The sequence below is a fragment of the Emydura macquarii genome, unplaced genomic scaffold, assembly GCF_026122565.2.
Source record: "Emydura macquarii macquarii isolate MOO-44397 ecotype Brisbane River unplaced genomic scaffold, CSIRO-AGI_Emac_v2 contig_1253, whole genome shotgun sequence".
Classification (NCBI taxonomy): Eukaryota; Metazoa; Chordata; order Testudines; family Chelidae; genus Emydura; species Emydura macquarii.
This window is the reverse complement of record NW_027131390.1, coordinates 78,498,040-78,521,825: the sequence shown is the minus strand read 5'-3', so window position 1 is coordinate 78,521,825 and position 23,786 is coordinate 78,498,040. Positions and strand designations below refer to the sequence as shown.

Here is a 23,786-nt window from a genome sequence, read left to right as displayed (position 1 = left end):
GTCAGAGGAAAATAACACCACTAAAGAAGATCATAGTAGTGATGTCTTTCATTGATGAAAGGGGCAGCACAAATAGTTGCAAGGGGAAATTTGGAGGCAAACTCTGATTTAAAAGGTGTTTAAGATCAGTTTATGTAATTAATTACCCAATAGAGAACATTGGAAAAACGCTGTATTTCTAAAATACTCATATATGGAAGAATATAAATAAAACAGCAACTGTGCACGCAGAATATCACCAAAATATACTTGCAAATTTATTTTCTACTAAAATACAATATTTCATTATAAAATTCTGTAGTACAGTTAGACTCGCCTTCTGAATGATTAAAAACAGAAATCAGACACAAGGAAAAAACATAAAAGGAACTGCATATAGACATTAGGAACCTGCACAGTACACACTACATGAATCACTAAGACAGGCAGACAAACAGTAACATTTAATTACAGCATAAAAGACTAGTAATGAACAGAGTGCTAGCAACAAATACTAGGCTTATATTCTGCAATTTATGAAATCTGACAAATACAAAAAAAACCCTGCAGTTTAGGAAATCTGTGACAAATGCTGGCACAAACAGTAATGTGTATTGGATTCAAATAAGAAGCATACAAGATTAATACCAGGACAATACACATTTTCCATTTAAAGAATATATGAATCACATACTTCAATAAAAGTTGCTGAATACAAGAAAAAAAATCCTTTAGAAAGGTTGATGTGCTAGAAATTGAGTGGGCTAAGACTGCCCTTTGGCTTCATCTTGGGGGTCCAAATATTAATTGAGTAAAATTGGAGAGAGAAGTGCTAAGTGTGTTTTTATTTTTTACTTTCTCATTTACTTTTCCTTAAATTAAACTCTCAGCAGGTAAGTCAAGCAACTGAATGCTAAAACAGTATTACCATCTATAAAGGCACAATAGTTTCCAGACACTGTACAAAGATCTATCTCCTAACCTTCACTGACCAATTCTGAAATCATTACAAAATGAGAATATATAAAACCTTATAATTTATCCCAAAATGGAGGAGACTACAACATCAGTGGTTAACATATATAAAAAGCTAAGCTTATTGTGGAAATTACATTTCCAACAGATTGTAAACATTTTTCCTGCCTGTTGAGATCTCAAAATATTCTTTGGTATTTTCTAAACAAACGCTCAAGGGATCTTTGCAACTCAGCAGTTTTATACTTTTTTAAATAAGAAAATTGCTCTCGGAATATTTTACGTTAGCTAGCTTTGCATCATTTTTAAAAATGCAGTGTACATATATGGTCACAGTTTTAAAGTGGATATATCCTTTTAACAAAGCAGATGTATCCTTTTAACAAAATATTTCCTAGTTATAAAGTAGCAGTACTTAATTATTTTGGCCAAAAACCCATTTTTGGAACATATCTGATGGATTACATGATACCAAACTTGGATGTTCTCCGTTTCCCGTAAGGCACATATTTAATGCTGCATTATACAAAAGTTGATCCTAGAGAGTAGAGGGGAAACAAAACAAAGCACACAGAGTAAGTTTAAATATTTGTTAGTAAGTTTTGTGAATTTACTGCTTTTTTTTTTTTTTTAGGGTTGGGCCCAACAGGTAGCCTCAGAGACTGGAGCCCTATTTAGTCAAACAGGTAAAAGCACCATACAATGGCACAGCAAACTGCCCCACACCGTCCTGCAAATTTACGTCGAGTTGTCAGGGAGGGGCCACTTCTAGGGATGAGAGAAAGTCCATTCTCTATGCCCACCTGATACTTGGCATTTCTGCCAAGAGTGTTCAACATGGGTGCCAACTAGCACCAATTGTTTAAGTTTTTTGTAATGTGGACATTTCTCCACTGGAACTGGATTGAGACTATCATTTTACATTTGCCAGTTTGGCCAACAGAGCGGGCTGTATTTTAATCTGTAACTTAAAGGTGGAAATGTCTATCAATGTTTTCTCCCCCAGAGCTGAGCTATCCATTCTTCTCTTTTTCTGTAAAAAGTAATGTTAACTCTAACAGCTCATAATTGATCAAAAAATCTTTTATTTCAGTTAAAATAGAAATGTCTTTTTTTATTGCATAAATTGCTTTGAAAGTACCTTTTGAAGTTCCCACTTCTCTTCTCCAGGGGTGAATGTTTTCTGACCTCTGTAGTTACACACCCGAAGCTGCACTGATCCTTGAGAAGCATACATACAAAGCTCCTTCTGAATGTTATGTCGAATCTCAGAATGTTCAGAGTATTCAAAGTACTATATAAACAAAAATAATTTTTTTTTTTACATATATTCGGTAGAAACAAGCAACCACAGCAACTAAATTCATCCCTTGAAATTTCATGACAAAAACAAGTCAAGTTTAAAAAATACATTGTAACATTCTAGAGGGACAAGGTGCATGAGGTAATATCTTTTATAGAACCAACTTCTGTTGGCAAAAGAGGTCAGCTTTTAAGTTATACAGCGCTCTTCTTCAGGTCTGGAAAGCTGACCCGAAAGCCTGTCTGTCTCACCAACAGAAGTTGGTCCAATAAAAGATATTACCTCATCCACTTTGACTCTCTAATATCCTGGGACCAACACTGCTACATCCCCACTGCATACAACATTGTATCATTCTGTTATCCAACAGTTTAAATATGGAATCAAAGTTCAAATATTTATCATGTATGTAATGCAAATATTTACATAAATAAAATATTCATCTATATTCGCTTACATGGAAATTTACTGAGTATTACAACTAGTGTTACTTATTACACAAAAAAATGTTACAACCTTAATTCAGCCCCCTGCCTAATAAAAGGGGCCAAATTAAGGTTGCATGGACAACTTTAATTTTGGGGTTTCCTAACTTTTGATCGCTTGACTTTTAATAGATTTTTTAAATGTAATTTACTACCAATTTTTAAAAAGCAACAGAGAAAAAAAGAATTCCACCATTTGGAAATGTATTCTCACTTGGTTCACTAGCAGGATTATAACCTTTAGTCCACAGCACAGATCTCAGCCACTTGATTTCATAGAGTAACTGATAACAATAGTAGGTTGTCCTCTATGGAGACTAGCCACTAAAAGGATATGTAAGCACATATTTTGCCAATGTATTTCACAACCATTTGCTGGCTGCAGAGGAATGCTGAGGTTCAGGAATCCTGGGTTATTATGGGAGTGTGCTCTAGCTATATAGAAAATTCTGCCAATGCCCCCACCTAAAACCTAGTCCTTCCAGGCAGTGCTTGTTACAGTTTCAGCCTCCTCTATCCCCACCTCCTTCATTATCCCAGTCTCCTCATCAGCTCCAAGTCTGCCTCATCCCTTCAATTTCATGTCTCCCATATCCACCCCTCCCCAAAGTTCTCCTTAAAGTCTTTTCAGCTCAGTCTCCCCTCTAACCTACACCCCTAGATTTAGTTTTTCACTCCTATGCACTCCAGTCACTCAGCTTCCTCCTCCTCTTCACTGCCTGGGCTCTAGCAGGGGGAGCCTTGAGAATACAGGGAAAACAGTCTCCTTGCTTTCAGCTCCTGTGCCTAGCATCACAAAGACCCTGAACTCCAGGAGGAACAATTGCAGGGAAAGTCCTGTTCAGCCCCTGCTGCCCTGGGACACAGCATGCTTAGTGCACATGGGATATTCAGGGAATGTAGCTGACAAACTCTAACATCTTTCTACGGAGCATGTGCTTAACAGATTTTGAGAGCCTTGAAAGTTGGCCTAAGTTTGGCAGGTTTTTATAGGGATGGTAAAGGCACACACTTGACACCCGTATGATCACATTATCAAACTTCAAGTCTCTGCTCCAAAACACTGAGGTGCTAAATACTTTTCCCTAATCTCATTCTGAGCTACCGCTGTACCGTTTTTTTTTTTCTTTTCTGAAATAAAAAAAAAGGCCGCTTGAGGCAGACATCCAGCATGGACAATTTCAACCCAAAACCAATAAAGTTTGGCAAAGTTTATAAGCAACAGAAAATAGGGTGTATAATGGGAAGTGCTGAGCAACTTTAACTGCAGGCATCATTACCAGCACCAACTATAATAAATACAGTTCTTTAAAGAATTTTAACAAGATTCAGAATATTACTATGGAGCAGAAAAAATGTGGAATTTTGCTTCACTTCACCAAGACAACTTCTTAAAATAGATATGGCAGATTATGTCTTTGTATGGCAATTCTTTTAATACCATGCCTTTGTACCAAGGTTGTCTCTAAAGAGATTAGTATAGTATCATAATCCCGCAAGTAACAGTGAATGGGATTCAAATGCTATGTAATAGAAAAGCCTAACATAGCAAGACAGCTAGCACCTACCTACATCTAACCTTTATCCTTCTCTCATTTAAATTAATAGGGGAAATTGCCATTTACTTTAATGGTGCAGGAACAGACCCTAAGTTGTGCAGCTGCTAAGTACTGTTAATAACTGAACATACCATAGATAACATCTAATGATTTTACTGAAAAAACGAGGGAGAGAGAATTATAAAAAAAAGAAAAAGGTATCAAATCAGCACTGAGATAACTTGTCAGTTACAACTATTTTTATTAAACATACTACTGATGTTTACAGTTACGATGTGTTTTAGTAACATTTACTACTACTGACTGTGTGAGGCAACATTTAAGGAAGCAGCATAGACTGTTTTTTTGTTTTTGTGTTGTTATTTAATACTACAGTAGTGGCTAGAGAACTAAGTCAGTATTAGAGATCCACTGCTTTATGCTGTACGAACACACATTAAAAGGCAGTCCCTGCCCACAAGAGATGTGTGTCAAGGAGAACTCCTGTTGGAGAAATTCAGCAATTTAAAATGATATTTTTCTCAAATGCTTGATTTTTATTGGCACAGGGCAGACCACTCTGACCTCCCACTATTAGGCTGTAAGCATGACAGGGCAGGTAGCTCAGACCTGGCTGTTCGATCACCCACTGACAGTATCCCACCGGCTTCCTCCTTGACAGTGTGAGTCCTGGTGACAGAGAAAGAAGCAGTATAGGCAAGAAGAGAAAAGAAGAGTCAAGATAATATTTACAATGTAAAAGTCGGGGGTGGGGAGGAGAAGTGTTTCTGTTGCAGAGAAGTCAAATGAAGAAGAACTGCAAGTTGCATGACGGAACAGTAAACTGGTGTCTTGTGGCTGAGATGTCTATTCTGTGCACTTTCTGCACGTGTCCAGAAAATTTTTCATCAAACTGCCCCCGTAAATTCCACTAAGGGAAGGCTTACTGAGTAGCTCAGAGTCAGAAATGGAGGTTGAACTCTCCCTGAGAATATAGTTATACTAGAAATTTTCACAAACAATTTTCTAAATTCAGAAGAAAAGGTCCTCTGTAATATAGTTAGCAATCATTACAGTGCCAGTTTCTGCTATTATATGTAAGGACACCTGAAGCTATTTCTTTTAACTACCACAATTTCAAACCACTTCTACATTATACACATTTATTAGGTATACAGATACCATTGTATATGTATGCAATTTCTCACTTGCATGAATGCATCTTGGTATTTGTGTATCTAAAGTTACATGTGCATACATTTTTGTGCAAGCAACTTGAAGATCTGACCCATAATACTGAAAGATCACAAAAAACTTCCTTGCAATTTTTATATTTACTACCCTCTAATGCAAGAATAATGTAGGTAACAAAAACCACTAGATTATCTTCATACTAAAATATTTATGCCAATACTACCAGAAGGAAAATTAAGCTTTGCATAAGGATATATTATAGCTGTGTGGACTAGTTACGTAAAAAATTAAGTATAACAACATTTTACCTGGTTTCCCCCAAGTCCATGACAAGTATACATAATTAATGGTTTGCCACCATGGTTATTTTCACCAACATCCAGACATAGACTTCTACCTACATTTTTTAACTGAAGAAAACACAAATTTTTAGAAAAATATATACACGTTTGATGTTTAAGAGTGAGGAAGGAGGATGGCAGAGAATCCATAAGTTATTTTATATATAACTAAGTTATTTAAAAACTTGCCAACAATTAGAAATCACTGTTTAGTGTTTTTACTTAAAGTTCTACCTTTAAATCTAAAACCCTGCCACACTAGAAGTGTTATCTTTACTAGACAAAACCTCATTATTGTATTCTGATAGCACCCACAATGGGTTAGGCACTGTCCATGCACTCAGGAAGACATATTCCCTATCCTGAAGAGCTGACAATCTAAGACGACAAGCAGCCTCAAGGTTGTAGGAGACAGCTAAAACATAAAATCTTTTACAATAAATATTAACTGCTCCCAAATTCATTTGAATTTAGCCAATATCAGTTGGCTAATATCTTGTAGGCACTATAACATAAAAGTAGTAATATGGCAGAGGAAAACATGGTGGCCTTATAGATAAATGCTGAGAAGGAATTTACAAGCAAGAGACAATGTGGAAGGAGCCAAAGACAGTTCTGGGAAAAGCTAAAACAGGATTCTAGCAGTTTCCCTCATTAGTTTGAGCAGGGATTTCTCTCTGAAAACCATGTTATAGACTATCTAAAGCTGCACTTACACTGACAATTTCTGGAAAATCTCTCATTGTTTAACTAACACTGCTGCTGCAGCCACATCAGTACTAGAAACTGTAGGAATACTAATGTTACTACCATCTGAAGAGGGTTGTGAGACACCAGTCAAGGTAAAAGGCCACATGTAGAGCTACACAAGTGCAAGGAGGGAGATTTGCATAAAATATACCAGTGTACACAAGGTTAAAGAGTCAGTCTACAGAATGTTCTTCTAGCAAGATATGGAGAAAAGAATCCCTGTTCATACTAATCAGGGAAATTCTAGCACCATGAATTATGAACAATTAAATTGGCTAGTCCTGCTTTTCACTTTAGGTTTGAAATCAGGCAAACCTTAGCGGCAGGATTATATAGTGAAACAGAAATTAACCAAAATTGGAAAAACACTCACAAATCCAGAGAGTGGAGGATGCAGATCTGGCACATATGCCTCAGGATAAACATTATTTAGATACCAAGTAAAATTTTTACACTGTAGCCGCTGCCTTAAATCAAGTCTTTTTGAGATGTCTCCAAATGTTCTCTGTTGAAAAAACAAACAAATGTAAATCAGATTTATATAACAGATGAAAATGTTCTGTGGAGTAGCACTAAACAAGTGTGTGATTTTGTTTAACATTTAAAACTAAAACCACAAATATCTTTAAAAAAAAATACTGTGTTTAAACAGAACACAGCAATTCATTTAATAATTTAGTACATAAAAATTGCATCTATTTGCCTTGTAGAGACAAAAGCACTATTGACCTCCTGACACACTTTGAATGGCTACAGGCAGAGCAATCCCATGCTTCCTCTGGAGCAGTGCTATAAGTGTCCTGAGTGGCAACAGGGAGCAGAGGAAACACATGCTTATTAAGGCAGACAAGTTACTACTTAAGCAATATTTAAGGCCCTTTGTTTTCAGTTTTTACTGATTTTTACTGAAAATTTCCCAATTTTGATAAAAAGCTATTTTTAATCGATTTTCATCCAAAATTTGGGCCACTCAAGTCATGAAAATATTTATTATGTTAAGAAAAATCCAACACATTACATTAGGTAGACGTGTTTATGTTAACAATAAATTAGTTTAAATGTAGGTGAGAACTAAATAAGGTAACGTACTGAAAGACACATACAAGCAGTGCAGTTTAATGCTATGTGTATGTACGGTTAATGTAGAGTTCATGAAATAAATAGCATTAAACTGCTTCTGTTCTGATCTGTGGTACAAAACTAATGAAAGAATACATTCTTAAGTAGGGAGTGCTGCTGTCAAATTGCAAAGGCATATCTAGTGGGGCCTCCCTGGGGTCAGTCCTGGTCCAGTACTATTCAATATTTTAATTAATGACTTGGATAATGGAGTGGAGAGTGTGTTTATAAAATCTGCAGATGGCACCAAGTTGGGAGGAGTTGCAAGCACTCTGGAGGCCAGGATTAGAATTCAAGATGACCGTGACAAATTGGCGAAATGGTCTGAATTTAAAAAGATGAAATTCAATAAAGATAAGTGCGAAGTACTTCAATTAGTAAAGAAAAATCAAATGCACAACTACCATATGGAGAATAACTGGCTAGGTGATAATACTGCTGAGAAGGATCTACGGATTACAGTGGTCACAAACTGAATATGAGTCAACAATGTCATGTAGCTGCAAACAGGGCTAATATCCTGGGGTGCATTAATAGGAGTGCTGTCTGTAAGACAAGGGAGGTAATTGGCCCGCTCTACACAGCACTGATGAGGCCTCAGTTGGGAGTAGCATCCAGTCCTGGGTGCCACACTTTAGGAAAGATGTGGAGAAAATGGAGAAAGTCCAGAGGGAGCAACAAAAAAAAAAAACCTTTAGACAAACCTGCCCTACGAAAAAGGTTAAAGAAACCCTAGGCATGTGTTTAGTCTTGTGATTGAGGGGGATCAGCAAGGAAGATCAGGTTAGATATTAGGAAAAAAATTCTAACTATAAGGGGAATTAAACTCTGAAATAGGCTTCCAAGGAAGGCTGTGGAATCCCCAGGATTGAAGGTTTTTAAGAACAAGTTAGACAAACACCTGTCAAGGATGGTCTATGTTTACTTGGTCCTGCCTCACTGCTGACCATGACAACTTCGAGGTTCCTTCCAGCTCTACATTTCTCTGATTCTGCACCATGAGGAAGGTCAAGAAAGAATCAGAAGCTGCACAGGAAATGAGAGAAGATTCTTTGCAAGGCACCCAAATAGGTTTTTGTTGTGTAAGGGATAAGAGACTGAGACCAACTGGGGAAAAGAAGATGTGGTATGATGAGGAATGTCTAAAGCAAAACTGAATGGCAACAACATTATTGCTTTAACAACCCTCCCACCACTTCATCTCTTGCTCCAACACACACATTTAGCCATTATGCACATCTGCCCTACATACTTGTATTTACCACATAATGGGAATCACCTATTTGGTAAATGTATTCAAAACAAGTAAAATTAACAAGCCACTCCTGATACTAGCTGTAACCAACTGCAACTAATCGTTTCCAGCTATAAATCACATTTCTTTGGATCAAACAACAAACCAGGAACACAGAGCCCAAATGAACCTAAGAACATCAGTATAAAAATCAATTACTACAATGAATTATCAGTTTCTTTACAATATGCAATTAGCTCAGAAGGTTGTGCTTTAAATAGAACCCCAAATGATAAATTAAAGAGATATTGGACCAAATTCATCCAACAGAGTCAGTGGTGCTACATCATGAATGAATTTGGCCCAAGGTTATTAACCATGATTCAATTTACAGCCTAAAAAGGTACACATAAACAAGATTCAATCTCACATTAGATACTTTGTTAAAAAACAAAATTAATAAATGTGAAAATGCATCTAAACAGATTATTTTATTTTAGACGTTTTACTGTGTATTTTGATGTAGTACAGTGGTTCTCAACCTGTAGTCTGCAGACCCCCATTGTCTAAGGGGTCCACAAAAGACTTAGACTGAAAACTGACTGAACAGAATTCAACTATACATACAGACAATAGATTTCCAAAGCATTCTGCACCTCCATTCGAAATGTTTTAGGGGTTCGCAAATGAAAAACAAGCTGAGAACCACTGATGTAGTAGATGCTGTAAAAAACAATTTCAATTAATGTTTTTTTCTATCTCAAGGCAAAGATATTTCTGTAGCCTGATTGTTGCCTGATAAATTTCCATAGTTCAGGCACTTAGTTGTAGTTTTTCAACAAACTTTCCCATCACAGATTATTTGCCAAAAAAAAGGATAGATTTATGAAAAAGTAACCAAAGTTTGGGCAGTGAAACCATTTACCAGTTTCCAGCATTCGTTTTTGCTTCAAATGGCTGCCACAGCCATATTAATGAACAAAAACATTTTTTGTGACGGTGAAAATGGAATTATGCACTTTGATCAAATGAAAGGCCTGGAAAACTGTTTGTTGATATAGCAGAAAAAATACTTGGGACAAACAAGTTAAATCTTTCACTTTTTATGACTCCACCAAAAACATATTTTTGATTATCAACATTTTTCAGACAGTTCTGTGATGGGGCTTGAGCTCCTTGTCTAACAGGTGATGGGTATAAGAGCCAGTTAGTGCATGTGATTGATGGATTGGTTGCCTCCTGGCCAGAGGGGGAAGACAGATAAGGCTCATTAGGCACCTGGATCTTATAAGGAATCCAAGGAAACTCAGTAGAAAGAAGACTGGACTCTTCTGTGGAGAGAAATTCACAGAGAGCAGGTCAGGCTCCAGGGGGGAGCCCAGAGATAGAGCTTAAGCAGGCAAGAAGCCAGATACGATGCTCCTCACAGGAAGTGGGGTTAGGCGCCTGTGGGTGAGGCCTAAATTAGGATCAGACTCAGTAAAAAAACACATTTGTGGACTGAAAGAGGGATTAGTTCAGTAGAGAAAGGAGAAGCTGGAAGGATCTAGGAAGAAGGTAGGGGCCGGAGAACCAAAGGGAGACTATGATAAACAGTCACAGTGAGGGGCAGTAGCACAAGGGGGCTTAGAGGTAGGACATGGCCCAGGGAACCAGTAGCATGTCTGAAGAAGCAAGGCTAGTGCTTCATACAGGGTCCCCGGGGTCAAAACTCAGAGTAGAGAATGGGCCTGGTTTCCCCAAGTAGCCACCGAGGAAGGGGCATGAAAGTCCAAAGAGAAGGAATATTAAGCCCAAGAAGCATCTGAAGACTGACCCCAAAGGACAGGCCTAACAATAACTCAAAAGGGGGGCCAAAGGCTCTTTTGTGTTGGGACACTGTATGAACTTTCAGTTGGACCTTGTTGTTATCCTGGGAGGGGACTGAACTTTATGGGACTTGGCTGGAGGACTGAGCCACGGAAGACCCAGTGAGATGTATAACAGTCTGCAGGAGGAGCTGGAGACAAGGATGCCTTGCAGCATTGCACCCTGACACAAGGGGATGGTGAGTATCCTACCTTACAAGCTCTAATTCTAGGTCTTCAAAGAGCAAACAATCAGAATTCAAGAGTAAGTGAAACACGTCTTATATTGGGTTCTAACGTCTTCATTTACTAGATATTTGAGCAAATCAAACATATCCTGCCTAGAACTTCTGATTAGAATAGCTAGAATTCTTACTTTTGTCAATAAATAACTTTTGCTCACCAAAACTTTCAATGCAGCAAGAGTGATTTTCTAATACCACCACCACCACCTACTTGTTTCACAATTTTTGCTGCTTCTGTGTTTCTTCGGTAAAATATTTCTTTATATTCATCCATCCAGACTTCTGCAAGGCGGACTTGATTGCGTGTGATCACTTGTGTGCCTTTTGGAAAAGTATGGGGGCTCTTGCTGCGAAAGACATGGCCAACAACAGAGCAAGGCATGATCTCCAATTGTCCACCACATTGCCATACCTAGGTGATAGAATTTTTACAAGGTCAAAAAACAATACTTTAAAATTATAATGTTTAATCTTAAGCACTCACGTAAGAACTCTAGTTCATATTGCATTAGCAAATGGGATTTCTTAATCAAAACTCCTCAAATCCACAGGTGAATGTTGGAAGCATAAATTTTGGATATCAAATCCAACCACACACACACACTATTACTATAGTGAACAAGCCTATTACTTACTCTATTATTTTCTGCCCCTAGATTACTGGTAGCTCAGTTCATGTTCTTTCAGTCCTTGACCACTCTAGTGAATCAGCCAACTAAGGCTAATGTCGGATAGTGTGGTTTTGGGGAAAAAGGGTGTAAGCCGAGAGCAACTCTTTTGCTTTGTTACCAGTATGCAAAAAGCAAAAGAAATTAAAAACTATGATTGTAACATCCTGGGACTCTGTTTCCAAAAACATATTAACACAATTATAGCAATATTCTGCCTATAGCACCTCACAATTCTGTTTGCTGTTTAAGAACATTCTGAGGCCTTTTGTTACACAAGCAACTGCCTGGCCCAGATTTAAGAACATCTACTGTAAATGTACTTTGTTATTCTATGTCAGTGGAATAATCCATATTGGTGGCTGATTCCACCTTAGTAGTTTAAGATTGTAATAATTTTTACTTTTTCTTTGTAATACCATATCATTTAGTTAGAATGTAGCTTTAATTTAAAGTTGTAATTTTTGTTCTGAGTTTTTCTTGGTTAGTTTGTGTAACTAAAAATAAATAGTGTGTAATAATAAAGTAAAAAACAGCAACAAAAAAAAGGAAAGGAGGACTTCATTGTAACAAATCTTACAATCCAAATGGCCAAAAATGCAGATCAAAATAACCAACTCCAAAAAAGTCCACCCCAAAAACAAAACAAACTGTAAAACAAGAATGAAAAAATGTTATGCTTGCAACATTGGGGGTGATTGATAATCACACTGGGATGTGGAGGCAGCATGACACAGCATCCATAAACCCAATAAAAACTAACTAATAAAACTAAAACTATAAAAATAAAGTAAAAAAATAAAGACTTTAACTTCGTTCTGCAAACATCCAAGAGCATCAAATTCATGACTGAGAGAGCCCACCTCCATCCTCGTGTTCAGTCCACCTGGTCAGTGGACTGGCTCAAGCAACTCATAGGCTAATAATTATATTCTGCCTGCAGGACTGTGTGTGTGTGTGGGGGGGGAATTGCTTTCTAAAACGTCTGTATTCACAATAAACGTGGCGTATTGCCTTGTCCCCCTAATTAAAATCCTACTGTTTATTTCATCCATAAGTATAACAAAGGGAGGGAGAAGGAAGGGTTGTGGGTTTTTTTGAGAACACATTTACTGGAAGTAAGGCCAGACATAGGATTATATCTCTAAACTTACTCTGAAAGACATTTCTATATTTTCTCCTCCCCATATTTCCATTTCTTCATCATAGCTTCCAATATATTCAAAATAGTCTTTCGATATTGAAAAAAGACCTCCAGCAAAAGTAGGTGTTCTGCAAAAAGAGGAACCATTAAATAAGTTACTGCTGCAAGGTTTAAGCTGATCGAAGGGCTAGTCTACACGGGGAAATTCACCAGCATAAATATACCTCTGCAGTTAAGTTGCTGAAAGGGCAAAGAGCATCAGTAAAAGATGTCTGGCCTATCTCCTTTGTATTGAGAAACAGATCATGCACTGTATGTGGTATTCCATACTGGTATTCAGCCTGAAGCCTGGCCAGATATGACTATCCACTACCATGGTACTCAGCACAATCACGGTTCTGGAATTTGGGGGAGATACACCTTTCTTTCTGCGTATTCTTCTAGCAAATTTCAATTATATTGTCTCTGAAAAGGATTGCTCAGAAAAATGTTTTAAACCATACTAAAAAGGGTCCGTTTGCCCATTTGCCGTCTTCTCTGTGATCCTTAATATTTTAATTCTGACTTTATTCTCAAGGGTGCAATGTCAGTTCAGTGTCACTCTGTTTTAGGAAGATGTAAGAAAAATAGTCTTACGCAGATGTGGAACTTTCTAGATCAGTAGCCATAAATAACTTTTAGGCTATTTTTCTCATCGATTTAAAAGGTTCTTGAAGTATATCAAAGTGTTTGCCTAGCGTGTCTAAACTTTTAGTTACAAAACATTTTGAAAGCCAAAGTACTTTCTAAATGTAGAAATTCCTATTATGGACATAGCTGCTCATGCATATGGGTGTCTGCCATCTTTGTAAGTTGATGAGCAGGTGTGATAGAGTGGACCTACCCCGCACTAGAGACAAGGGAGTTGACCCTGAATTATGGTCAGAGGAAGTCCCGCCCAGCATGCTCCAACTCCTGCCTCAATACAAAAGGGAGCGGCCCAGCTCATTCAGGGCAGACCACTAAGGAGGAAGGTGCCCCACTGGAGTCTTCTGCCATGGAACCAGCACTGCCGGGGACCAGGAGAACTGGAGACCCAGTGAATCCCAGAGCAACCCCGGAGCCTGCAGCCGCCTGCGCAAAGGCTGGACATGTCGAAGGACTCGGAGGACCAACCAACTGACAAACCACCATCAGAGAAGATGGTAGCCCAAGGAAGGGGACTAGCCCTGACCCATGGGAAGAGTCAGCATGTTACGGGAGGATCCCTGCTGACTCAGTTGCAAGTACCCCAGCCACCATTAGGGCTCTGGATTGGGACTCAGAAGAGCAGGGAGGGCATGACCCCTCTACCCCAGGCACCACATGTCCCTAGGTGGTGCCCCACTCCCTCAACCGGCCAACCAGCCCCACTATCTCCCAGAACTGGATGACACTACTGACTCAGGCCACTAGGCCACACTGCCCTGACTCAGAAGGGCTGCATACTGCCTCTGGCTGTTGGGCCATACTGTCTCACACACCTAGACAACCTGACGCCCCAAAGGGAGATGAGGGTACCTACCCCTGACAGCAACATACAGAACAAGCTTGTTTTTGTAGTTTGGGCATTTTAACAATCTTGTCACCAACCATAAAATCCCCATTTAGCATTTTAAAAAAAAATTCTTGAAGCATTTCAAGATGTGAAATATGAGCAAACAGAAAAAGCTGATGGCCAGGCAGTAGAGCTAATGAAAAATATGTATTTCCCCTTGCTCCCCCAGCTTTCCAATGTGCCTACCATTCAATTCTATGATACATTCCCAAGATGTAAGGTACAACACACTATAAATAGGCATATAACAATTAGCTATTACTGTTCAATTATGACAGACAAAAGATCAAGTGTTCTTTAAGATATCAGAATGCATGGCACTTAAACAAACCAATGCAATGAATTTTAGAACTAAACATAATAAAAGAGAGAGAGAGAGAGAGCAAAGAAAATGTGCTTGCATTCCAGGAAAATTATTTTAATACACCCACATGGAGCATTTATACACTATTAGTCCTCCTTTGTCTAGTTTTTTTTTTTTAAGTAACGCACATGGGATGGTTCTGTTATATTTTTGCTATCTAGCTGTGAAAAAGTACTATGTCTCAATACGAGTTTAAATAAGTAGCTTACAATGAAACCATTTCAGCCAGTATTCTTTATGGAGCCTGTAACTGTTTCTACACTAGCATTTTTCTCTCTGAAATTTCTTGTTACTGCAGATCCACCATTGGGAGTGCTAGCATAGACTGGCTACTGGCATTCTCACCATCACATTGTCTAATTCCATTCAAAACAAACTTAGATGATGTAGTGGTTTAAAAACTTCACTGACGGAAGTGCTCATGTAGCCAGACTAACACTGCTTCCACTGCTGGAAGAAATTATGGGAAATTAAGAACAACTTCTAGTGAAGGACAATGTGTTTATGTTTATAATTTTAAAGTTGTATTTAAAATCTGATTTGTAAAAAAAAAAAAATCTAGAGAAGATTACAATAAGTGAAAGAGCTCAAATCATAAAACATTAACACTTCTGATTCCGGTATTGCTGTTCTCATCCTCAGGCAAAGAAGTGCTTTGTTTAGAAGTTGCTAATTAGAACTTTTTTTTTTTTTTTTTTTAAGCAAACACCTTGCAAATTGAAGAATTTCAAATATTCTACACAATCAACTGTTTACCTAATTGGATAGGTTTCATCTTTTCTTCTTTTATTTTCATGTTCAGGAAGAGATTCCCATCCAAATGACAAACTCCAGTCAAAATTTCCTCTGTTATGGTTATGTCCATAAGGAGAAGGCTTGCTGAATTCAAAAGTATTAAGATCTATGGATGCAATATCAGGGCTTACAACAACAGTATAGTTCTCAGCTATTCGTGCCAACAATGGCTCTAACCATCCATAAAAGCATTCACCTATGGGAATAGGGGGAAGAGAAAAAGAATTAAATGAAGCACTGGAATTTTTCTTCACAATGAAAGTATAATTAAGAGACAATTACTGAACAGTCATGTTTCGTAGAATCCACACTTTTTCTTTAAAAGATTAAATGTTAGCTTAGAGGCACCCAAATGGACCTTGCTGAATGGACCTAGATGATGGCATAAGTGATCACGTGTTTGGGGGGGGGGCAAGTGCTGGCATTAAAAAAAAAATTGGAAAAACAAACTTTTACTAAAAAAGGAGCCAGCAGAAGGAGAGAGTGAAGTGAAGATTGGGCTGGGCCCTAGGACAAGAGCAAGCGCGAACAAGAGACACATAGTGAAAGACAGACAGTCTTCGATCAAAGAGCTAAGATTGAAGATAATTAATGAAGGATCAGCCCTAGAAGTTGTGACATCAAGTGTAATGTGAATCCAATATTTTATTTAGAACATTCAATTCTAAGTAACTGAGAAACAAAATATACTTTTAAAGCATTTTGGAATAATTTTCCATAACAATGATTTTAGAATTTGAAATGTTTCATAAACGTTAAAATACTTAGCAAATAATTTTGACTATGCCTGAAATTGTTTTAAAAATATTTTCCTACTCTTGCATAAAATTTCATCAGTATGATCTATCTGACTAATGTTATTAATGTGACTATTTAAAAACAAAGTGTTGGTTAGTGCTTTCCTAGTAGTTTAGGATTCAGATGGGAAGAAAGCATTAAACTTAAGCCAACATAAACTGATCAGCATGTCTGAAAGTTTGTCACTGTTACAATTTATAGATTACTTACTCACCTTATACCTGCTCATGGCCTTTGCAATTCATTAAACCTACACAGCCATGGATCTCTGTTTTAGCAAGACCCCAGATCAATTCACAACAGTAGAAGGCTGTGCTGGTAAGTGGCTGATGGTACCCAAGATCCAAAAGAAGCTCCTTCTCAGCCACCACCAACTACCTACAGTCTGCTACCTCCTCTGATGAGCTACCAATGTAGACTTGGGTCCCAAGGAGAGTTAGCACAGCAGTGTGAGAGCTCTAATGAACAAATCAGGGACCCATAGCAAGAACCTCGAGTTCAATCCTGGGGTCAGTCCCAGCCTAGACACTGACACCTTTAGACCCTGTCTACACTTACCTCTGAGATTCGACAGGAGTTATGCAAGCTACGCAAAAAACTTGTGTAACTCCCGTCGACTTCTCTGCTCCTCTTCTGCGTGCCGTCTTCACTGCACTGCGCCAACGGGAACCACGTTCCCATCGACGCAGCGCTACACCACTTGTGAAGGTGGTCTTAGTTCATCGATTTCTGGATCAACTGAGCGGGTCTTCACTGACCGCTCAGTTGATCCAGAGAAATCGATCTGACGGCAGTGACTTTGCTGCCGTCAGTGTAGCCACAGCCTTAGTCTAGTCACTTAATCTCTCTGTGACCATATGTAAAATAGGAACAACTATACTTACCTACTGCACAGGAATGTTATATGACAATTAATGTATGTTTGTGCACATGCAAAGCCTCCAATAGTTAGGAGCCTATGCTCCCCTTTTCCTCCCCAGATTCCAAGTTTAGTTAGACACTTTTTTTTCTAAATTTCATAAATTCTTTAGAATCCCTGGCACAAGAAAGTGAGCACCCCCTCTATACAGCACTGCATTAAACTTTCCCCGCACTTATTTTATATTAAAAGGTACATTAGGCAAAGTTTGCATTCCTAACACTGAGAAGGATATTAAAACAAAGTGAAACTGAAAACTATGGTTTATAAAATTAACACAATGGAATTTCCTAAATATTTGAAATGTTAATTACCACTACTACTATACATCACACAGATAGCACAGATGTACTTACAATGGGCATCCAAAAAAGTGAGTGTCTCTCCTGTTGCTACTGAAGCTCCTAATAATCGTGCAGTGATTAGACCTTTTCTTTCCTTTTGTCGGACTACCTTAACTATTTGAAATTGTTTCACGTATTCATCTAGTTTATCATGCAAGTATTCTGAAAAGAGAAATCAATTTCAGGGTATTCAATAGAAAGAACCCACTGCCTAAGACTCCTCTGATTTTTTTTCTTTAATTTTCATGATCAACTTTGCATGCTAGTATGTTAAAACATAACTTTTCAAAAAGTTAAATTCTTCTGAATAAGATATGATTATACATATTTTTGGAATTTGAGGTTTATAAAATATGTATTTGAATAGAAACTACCCCAATAGTTAAAGCTGTAAAGATGAAAACAACTAATATTTCATTTTGATGAGTCTAAAATAAAATCAGTATTCTTGTCTCAGGTAGACAGCAACAGTAAAAATTTAATGCAGGCTATGTAATTATTGTAAGACTCTACAGCAGGCAAAAGCCTATGCAAGGCTAAGCAAATCGGAATAGAATACTTTTTAAAGGATTTTGCCGTGTGGAAGCAGGACTTTTTACAAAGCAAACAAAAATGAATTCACCTCTGATAGGAGTGACTTTTACTGCAGAGCAGTTAAAAAGCAGTTCCTGTTGGTCATTACTGAGTCTACTTTACAAAAAAAGTGATAAAAGCATTTTACAGTGCAAGGGACATTTCCAGTAGGCTTGCATTTTGCATTTGAATCAGTTCAGTGCTCAAAATCTTAATGTTGCAAGCAAACTGAGTAATTGTGCACCTAGTTAACCAAGTCATATACACATTAGAGCAGGTTTTGCATGTACAAATGGGTACACATGCACATCTTGCAGCCATAAACAATCAAGAGTTAAAATGTTTACCTGCAATAGGAGCTCTAAATATATTGATGAACAAAGACCTTTAAGAAGATTTATTTCCCTCTGAAGTTTAGTTTTTCTTTTTACTCTTTGCATCCTTTCATTTCCATATTAATAGTGGACTTCTCCTATTAAATGCATCTTATCTCCAAATTTGTTGATATTCCAAATTCATAGACTTGCAAATAACCATAGAAACATTCATCTGAATGTGTGTTCTTTCATATGTATGCCTCAGTATTTCAGTGTGCACAAATCTGTAAAACTGACTTTGTAATCATCCAAAGTATAAGCACCTGCGATTATTTAGACAATTACCTAGAGCTCCACCTGTAGATATTTTAATATGCAGTCATTTAATACTTTTTTTATTTTGTGGGAAAGAAAGTTTCTTCTCATATTGTCCCTTATCCTCAAACACTTCAATGAGACAATTTACAGGCCTAAAGATGGGCACATGTATAAAGTTTGCAGGTCATTGTAAGCCTATATAATTTGGTAGTATGTTGCTTTATCCGAAGACTCTTTGTTCTACAAAGCGCAATATAACTTGGTTCCCCAAAGGTTAGTGTGGTCACTAATCACAGTGGCACTGTTACACAATTTAAACAGTATTAAACCATTTTAAAATGGTTTTAAAATGGTTTAATTTCATGTTGGTGGGGTATAGACTTAGAACACTGGGCACAATAGACAAGAAATCCATATTTGCCAAATGGAGTTAAAAAGAGAAGGGGAAAAAACACTATTTTCCATTTTGCATGACAGTATTAAAATTAATAAGTAAAATACACACACTAAACAGATATAACTGTGGCTTTCTCATGCTTTCTAACCATTAATGATGCAAAACAGATATCACTGATTGATTAATCCCATGTGTTATCTTAATAAGAAAAGTGAGATTTAAAAAAAAAAAATCCGATTATTTTTTTCCCCCTCTTACCATCTACACTGGCATCATCCACCAAAATAACTTCTTTTAGGAGTATGGCAGGGGAAGTATACATCACACTGTGAACAGTCCTTAGCAGAGTAGACCATGCTTCATTGTGAAAAACTATTATAATACTTGTAGTAGGCAATGGTGGGCACCGTTTAAACTTTTGCTCAATACATCTAAAAATTAAGAGAGATTTTAGACATTATATAAAATTTAATATGAACTCAAATTTCAATTCAGCATTTAAAAAACCACCTCTTTTTTGCAACAGAGAAACTACCTACATTTTATTTTTTCCTCTTATAATTTCCAGTTCCATCCAAGCCTCGAGCATATACAGAATCTCAAATAGTATTCTTGATGGCCAATTCTTAATACCTCATTAATATCATTTTGGGCAATTAAGTCACTTCTGGTCCAAGTACCTTTGAAATGGAGTCTAGTTTTCCTCTCGGATACAACCATGTATCACCCATAGACGTCAATAGGAATTGTGCATGCATATGTTAAGCTAGAGTCTGACATCCAGTTTCTACTAGACATTATTACTTTATCATTGAAGTGAGGATTACAGAATGAAGGGGATATTCAATTAAATTGAAAGGTTGTGGCATATTCAAAAGTGATAAAAGGAAATACTTTTTGGAATGTACAGTTAGTCTGTGGAAATCATTGCCACAAGATATTGAGTCCAAGAGCTTAGCAAGGATTAGACGTTCAGGTGGATAACAAGAATATCCGGTTATAATAGTAAATGCTAGGAGAAAAAATCAAGAGTTTTGGAAGGAATTTAGTAAGCATTTAGTTCTGGCTGCTGTTGGAGAGAGACTTCTGTATTAGACAGACTACGGTCTGAGCCAGTACTCCTTTCCTATGTTCCTAAAAATCTTGACTGTCTGCATGACATTGTAAACAAGATGTCTTAACAAGTCTAGGCTAATATTAAAGTTCATTTATGTATATTATCTAGAAAGAACTAACTATATCTTTCATATAAAGATAGTTTAACTCCTAATTTCAAAACAACACACACAAATAAAGCCACATAACTGGCAACATCTCAGCAACAAAACAAAAAAGAAAAGCTTTTATCTGAGGTAAAAGGCCATAATTAAAAATGTTTGTGTGTTCATTGAAAATAAGAATGGTCTGGGGCTGAAAATCATCAAACTAGGAGTCAGATATGGGTTCTATTCCTGTCTCTGCCACTCATGTAGCCTGTATTTCAGCTTCCACATCTGTAAAAGGGGTTAATACTTGCTTACTTTACAGGAGTAATGAGGCTTAATGCATTAACATTTTAAAGTTTTTAAGATACTGAAATGGAATTGTGTACAGGTGCAAAGCAGGGCACAAGTCCCAGATCTGCTGTCCTACAACACTTCAGGGCTGAGTGTACCCTTACATCTTGTGTGTTTACTGGAAGAAAATATTTTATGGTTTACCCATGACTGGGAGGGTTAGGGAGCAGGAGAGGGCAGAAGCTACATAACTTCTGGACAATGCAGAAGAGGAACTACAAAATCCTTTCACTCTCTCCATTCTCTGAAAAAAAGCACTCCTACTGCTACTTGCTTGAGAGGAAAGAAAAGTGGGTGGCAACTATCAGGCAGCCAGGTGGAACAGCACAACAATCATTTTTGTCAGGCATATATATTGTGTCTGCATCTGTAAAAACATGACTCAGAGATCATAATGGAGGTCTTAAAACTCCATGAGAACAGATATACAAATTTCAGAATAGTTCAAGCAACACAGGAAAAATAAATCTTTAAATTTTTCTGTGTGTTTAGTTATTACATATCAGCCAGGATTTTTTTTCCTCTTTGTGACATATGTAACAAAATTGTTCTGAATCCCACTGCTACATTCTATGTGCTTCAATAGGTGGGCATAAGCATTTCATTTAGGGATGTGCTAGAAATCTGCTGAGGGCATCTGAGAATGCCTGTTTGTGCTTTGTCTGAACTTGAAAAATATCTTTCAGAAACTCTGCATTTGTTTTATTCATTTGTTTTCGCTTTGGTGTAGGGTATAGAATTTATTTTTAAACACAAGTGACTCGCCAGTTTTTGGAGTTATTTCTATAATTATATGAACCTCTGGAAGCTCTGTGAGGCCTTTATAAACTGCTTGATATATTTTGTGGCGTTTGTAAGCAAGAAAAAACAAATTGGTCTGATTCAAAGAACTTAGAAGCTTTGCAGACAAATTCACTGAAGCTTGTAATTTTTGAAAGTCAAACAGATTCTGCTCGAGGACATTAGAATTTTAAAGCTATGCTTCTTGCGAGCTCTGAATAGTACATGCAGATCTGGGAAGACGCACAGTTGGAGCACATTTCTTATAAGATTAACAAGACTATCCCTGTGAATCTCGTAAATTGCATGCTTACTGTTTACAGTCTTTAGAGTTTACAGCTTGTGAACATTCTAAAGCTCTGAGCCAACAAGTAAGGCCACTTTCAAACTCTCACAGACCTGGGCCTCTATATTTTGTAAACCTGTTTCTACCTATAGATATTGTAAACTGCATGGAAATACTGTAACACAATACTGTAACACCAATATTAATGGCTGAAGGAATTTACAACCACTACAGCACACCTAAGCAAAGAAGGTGTGCTCTAAAAGACAAATAAGGGCCTGCCCAAGGAATGTATGGGCTGTGCTGGCAAAACTTTTGCATTCCATAAGATTCCAAAGGAAACCTATGGAATTATTAAACCCACTACTCTTGCTCTCCTTTCCAATGACTTTGCTGCTTCTACTTTATTGGAAAAAATCTTGCTTCTTTTATTAACATAATTTTCTTCATTCTTTTCTAGAAATTCTTTTTAAAAAAAAAACTTTAAAACCATGTTAGAGAAGTTTTGCTTAAGATTTTTAGTTTTCTTGAAAAATAATTGAGGAAATTCCCAAAAAAGGTTAGAGGCATACATCATAATCAGATAAACTCATTAGACTGTTACTTAATCTCTAAACGTCAGATAACCAAGAAATGCAGACTAAGCCCTTCTAAAACTTTTAGCTTTGACTGTATCTCAACTTAACCTCCACCTGTAAATCAGAGTTTTCCTATTCTCTACCACAAATGGATGACATTACAAGACATCCGTTTACAGTGTTGTGTGTATTTAAATTCTGCACATGTGGCTCTGAAAATATGCTGGATCTCTACACGTTTGACAAGTACTCTCAGGATGTATGGATTTCAACATACTCAGGAGGTCGAGTGTCTGGTCCAAGGTCCCGGTGCAAAGAAATTCTGTCACTTGCAAAAGCATTAAAACAGTGTTTTTCATCCCCACGCTCCTTCTCCTTCTGCTCTTCTGGACTTAAATTGATAGTTTTGAATGCTTTACCAGAAGCTCCAGGAGCATTGGGGTCCTGAGGAGGTCGCTCTAAGAAGGGTTTCAGTTCTGCTAGCGTATGATGTCCTGGCAAACAGTGTTTCTCTCCAGGAATATTGGTTTGCCTAACAGGTGCTTTTATCTGCATTTTTGGCTTTGCATCTTTAATATTGTTCACAGCATTTAACATGAAATCTAGTACATTACTTTTCTTTTTCGCAATTGGTTTAATCCCTTGTTCATCTTTAGAATCTTGAACACCTACTTCTCTTTGTAATAAAAACAAAAATACTAAAAAAACAAAAACAACAATGCTAAACTTCCAAAGCCTCCAGTGGGAAAATAGTTTCTTAAACAGTCGTCTTAGTATTCTTATGTGAGCCATTCTGGTATTAAAAATTTATCACATCTATAAAAACGTCTGTTAAAGATGTTCTTTAGCATCGAACTGGTCACAACAATGTTTCTTGAAATGGAAACACCTGTAAATTAAAAAAGGTATTAATATGTATGCAGTTATAGATGTGCACTACAATGCAAAAGTACAAAATGTGAAAATCAATACTAACTGATTTAACAAGGGGGCCAAATTAAGGTTAGACAGGCAACCTTTATTCTGGCATTTCCTCATGTTTCAGTGCCTCACTTTGCAACCTGAAGGTAATGTAGTTAGGCAGATGTTGTAGGAATATCATAAATTATTTTGTCCACACCCTGTTTATCCCATACATAGCCTGGGTAAAACTAAGGTGTGTGTTACCGCCTAATTCTCTCTTCCTCCCACCTCCTCCTCCATTTTATTAATTATTGTTTTATTTTATTTTGTTACATTGGATAGGCATGGGTTCACTCCCACACTCCAAACACCATAAATCAATTCTGCCCCCTACCTCTTTGCAGAGTTCCTATTTTCAGCCTGCTGTTTAGGTCTGGGAAGCCAGTTGCTGCCCTCCTGA

The 23,786-nt window shown here is 37.3% G+C and overlaps 1 protein-coding gene across 3 annotated transcripts; it reads right to left on the bottom strand.

Moving 5' to 3' along the window:
* Positions 1-242: 242 nt before the first annotated feature.
* On the bottom strand, positions 243-23,737 carry GALNT3 (polypeptide N-acetylgalactosaminyltransferase 3). Of its 3 annotated transcripts, XM_067549875.1 has the most exons (11): positions 23,721-23,737; positions 22,701-23,312; positions 19,482-19,654; positions 17,631-17,780; positions 15,519-15,753; positions 12,833-12,950; positions 11,222-11,422; positions 6,939-7,070; positions 5,783-5,884; positions 2,096-2,248; positions 243-1,492 (listed from the first exon to the last, which is right to left on the bottom strand). In XM_067549875.1, the coding sequence occupies exons 2-11, from the start codon at positions 23,213-23,215 to the stop codon at positions 1,370-1,372; spliced, it is 1,902 nt and encodes a 633-aa protein (XP_067405976.1). In that variant the 5' UTR covers positions 23,216-23,312; positions 23,721-23,737; the 3' UTR covers positions 243-1,369. The 3 variants fall into 3 exon arrangements, with proteins under 3 accessions (XP_067405976.1, XP_067405977.1, XP_067405978.1); XM_067549876.1 differs by lacking the exon at positions 17,631-17,780; XM_067549877.1 differs by lacking the exons at positions 243-1,492; positions 2,096-2,248 and adding an exon at positions 4,685-4,970.
* Positions 23,738-23,786: the final 49 nt, after the last annotated feature.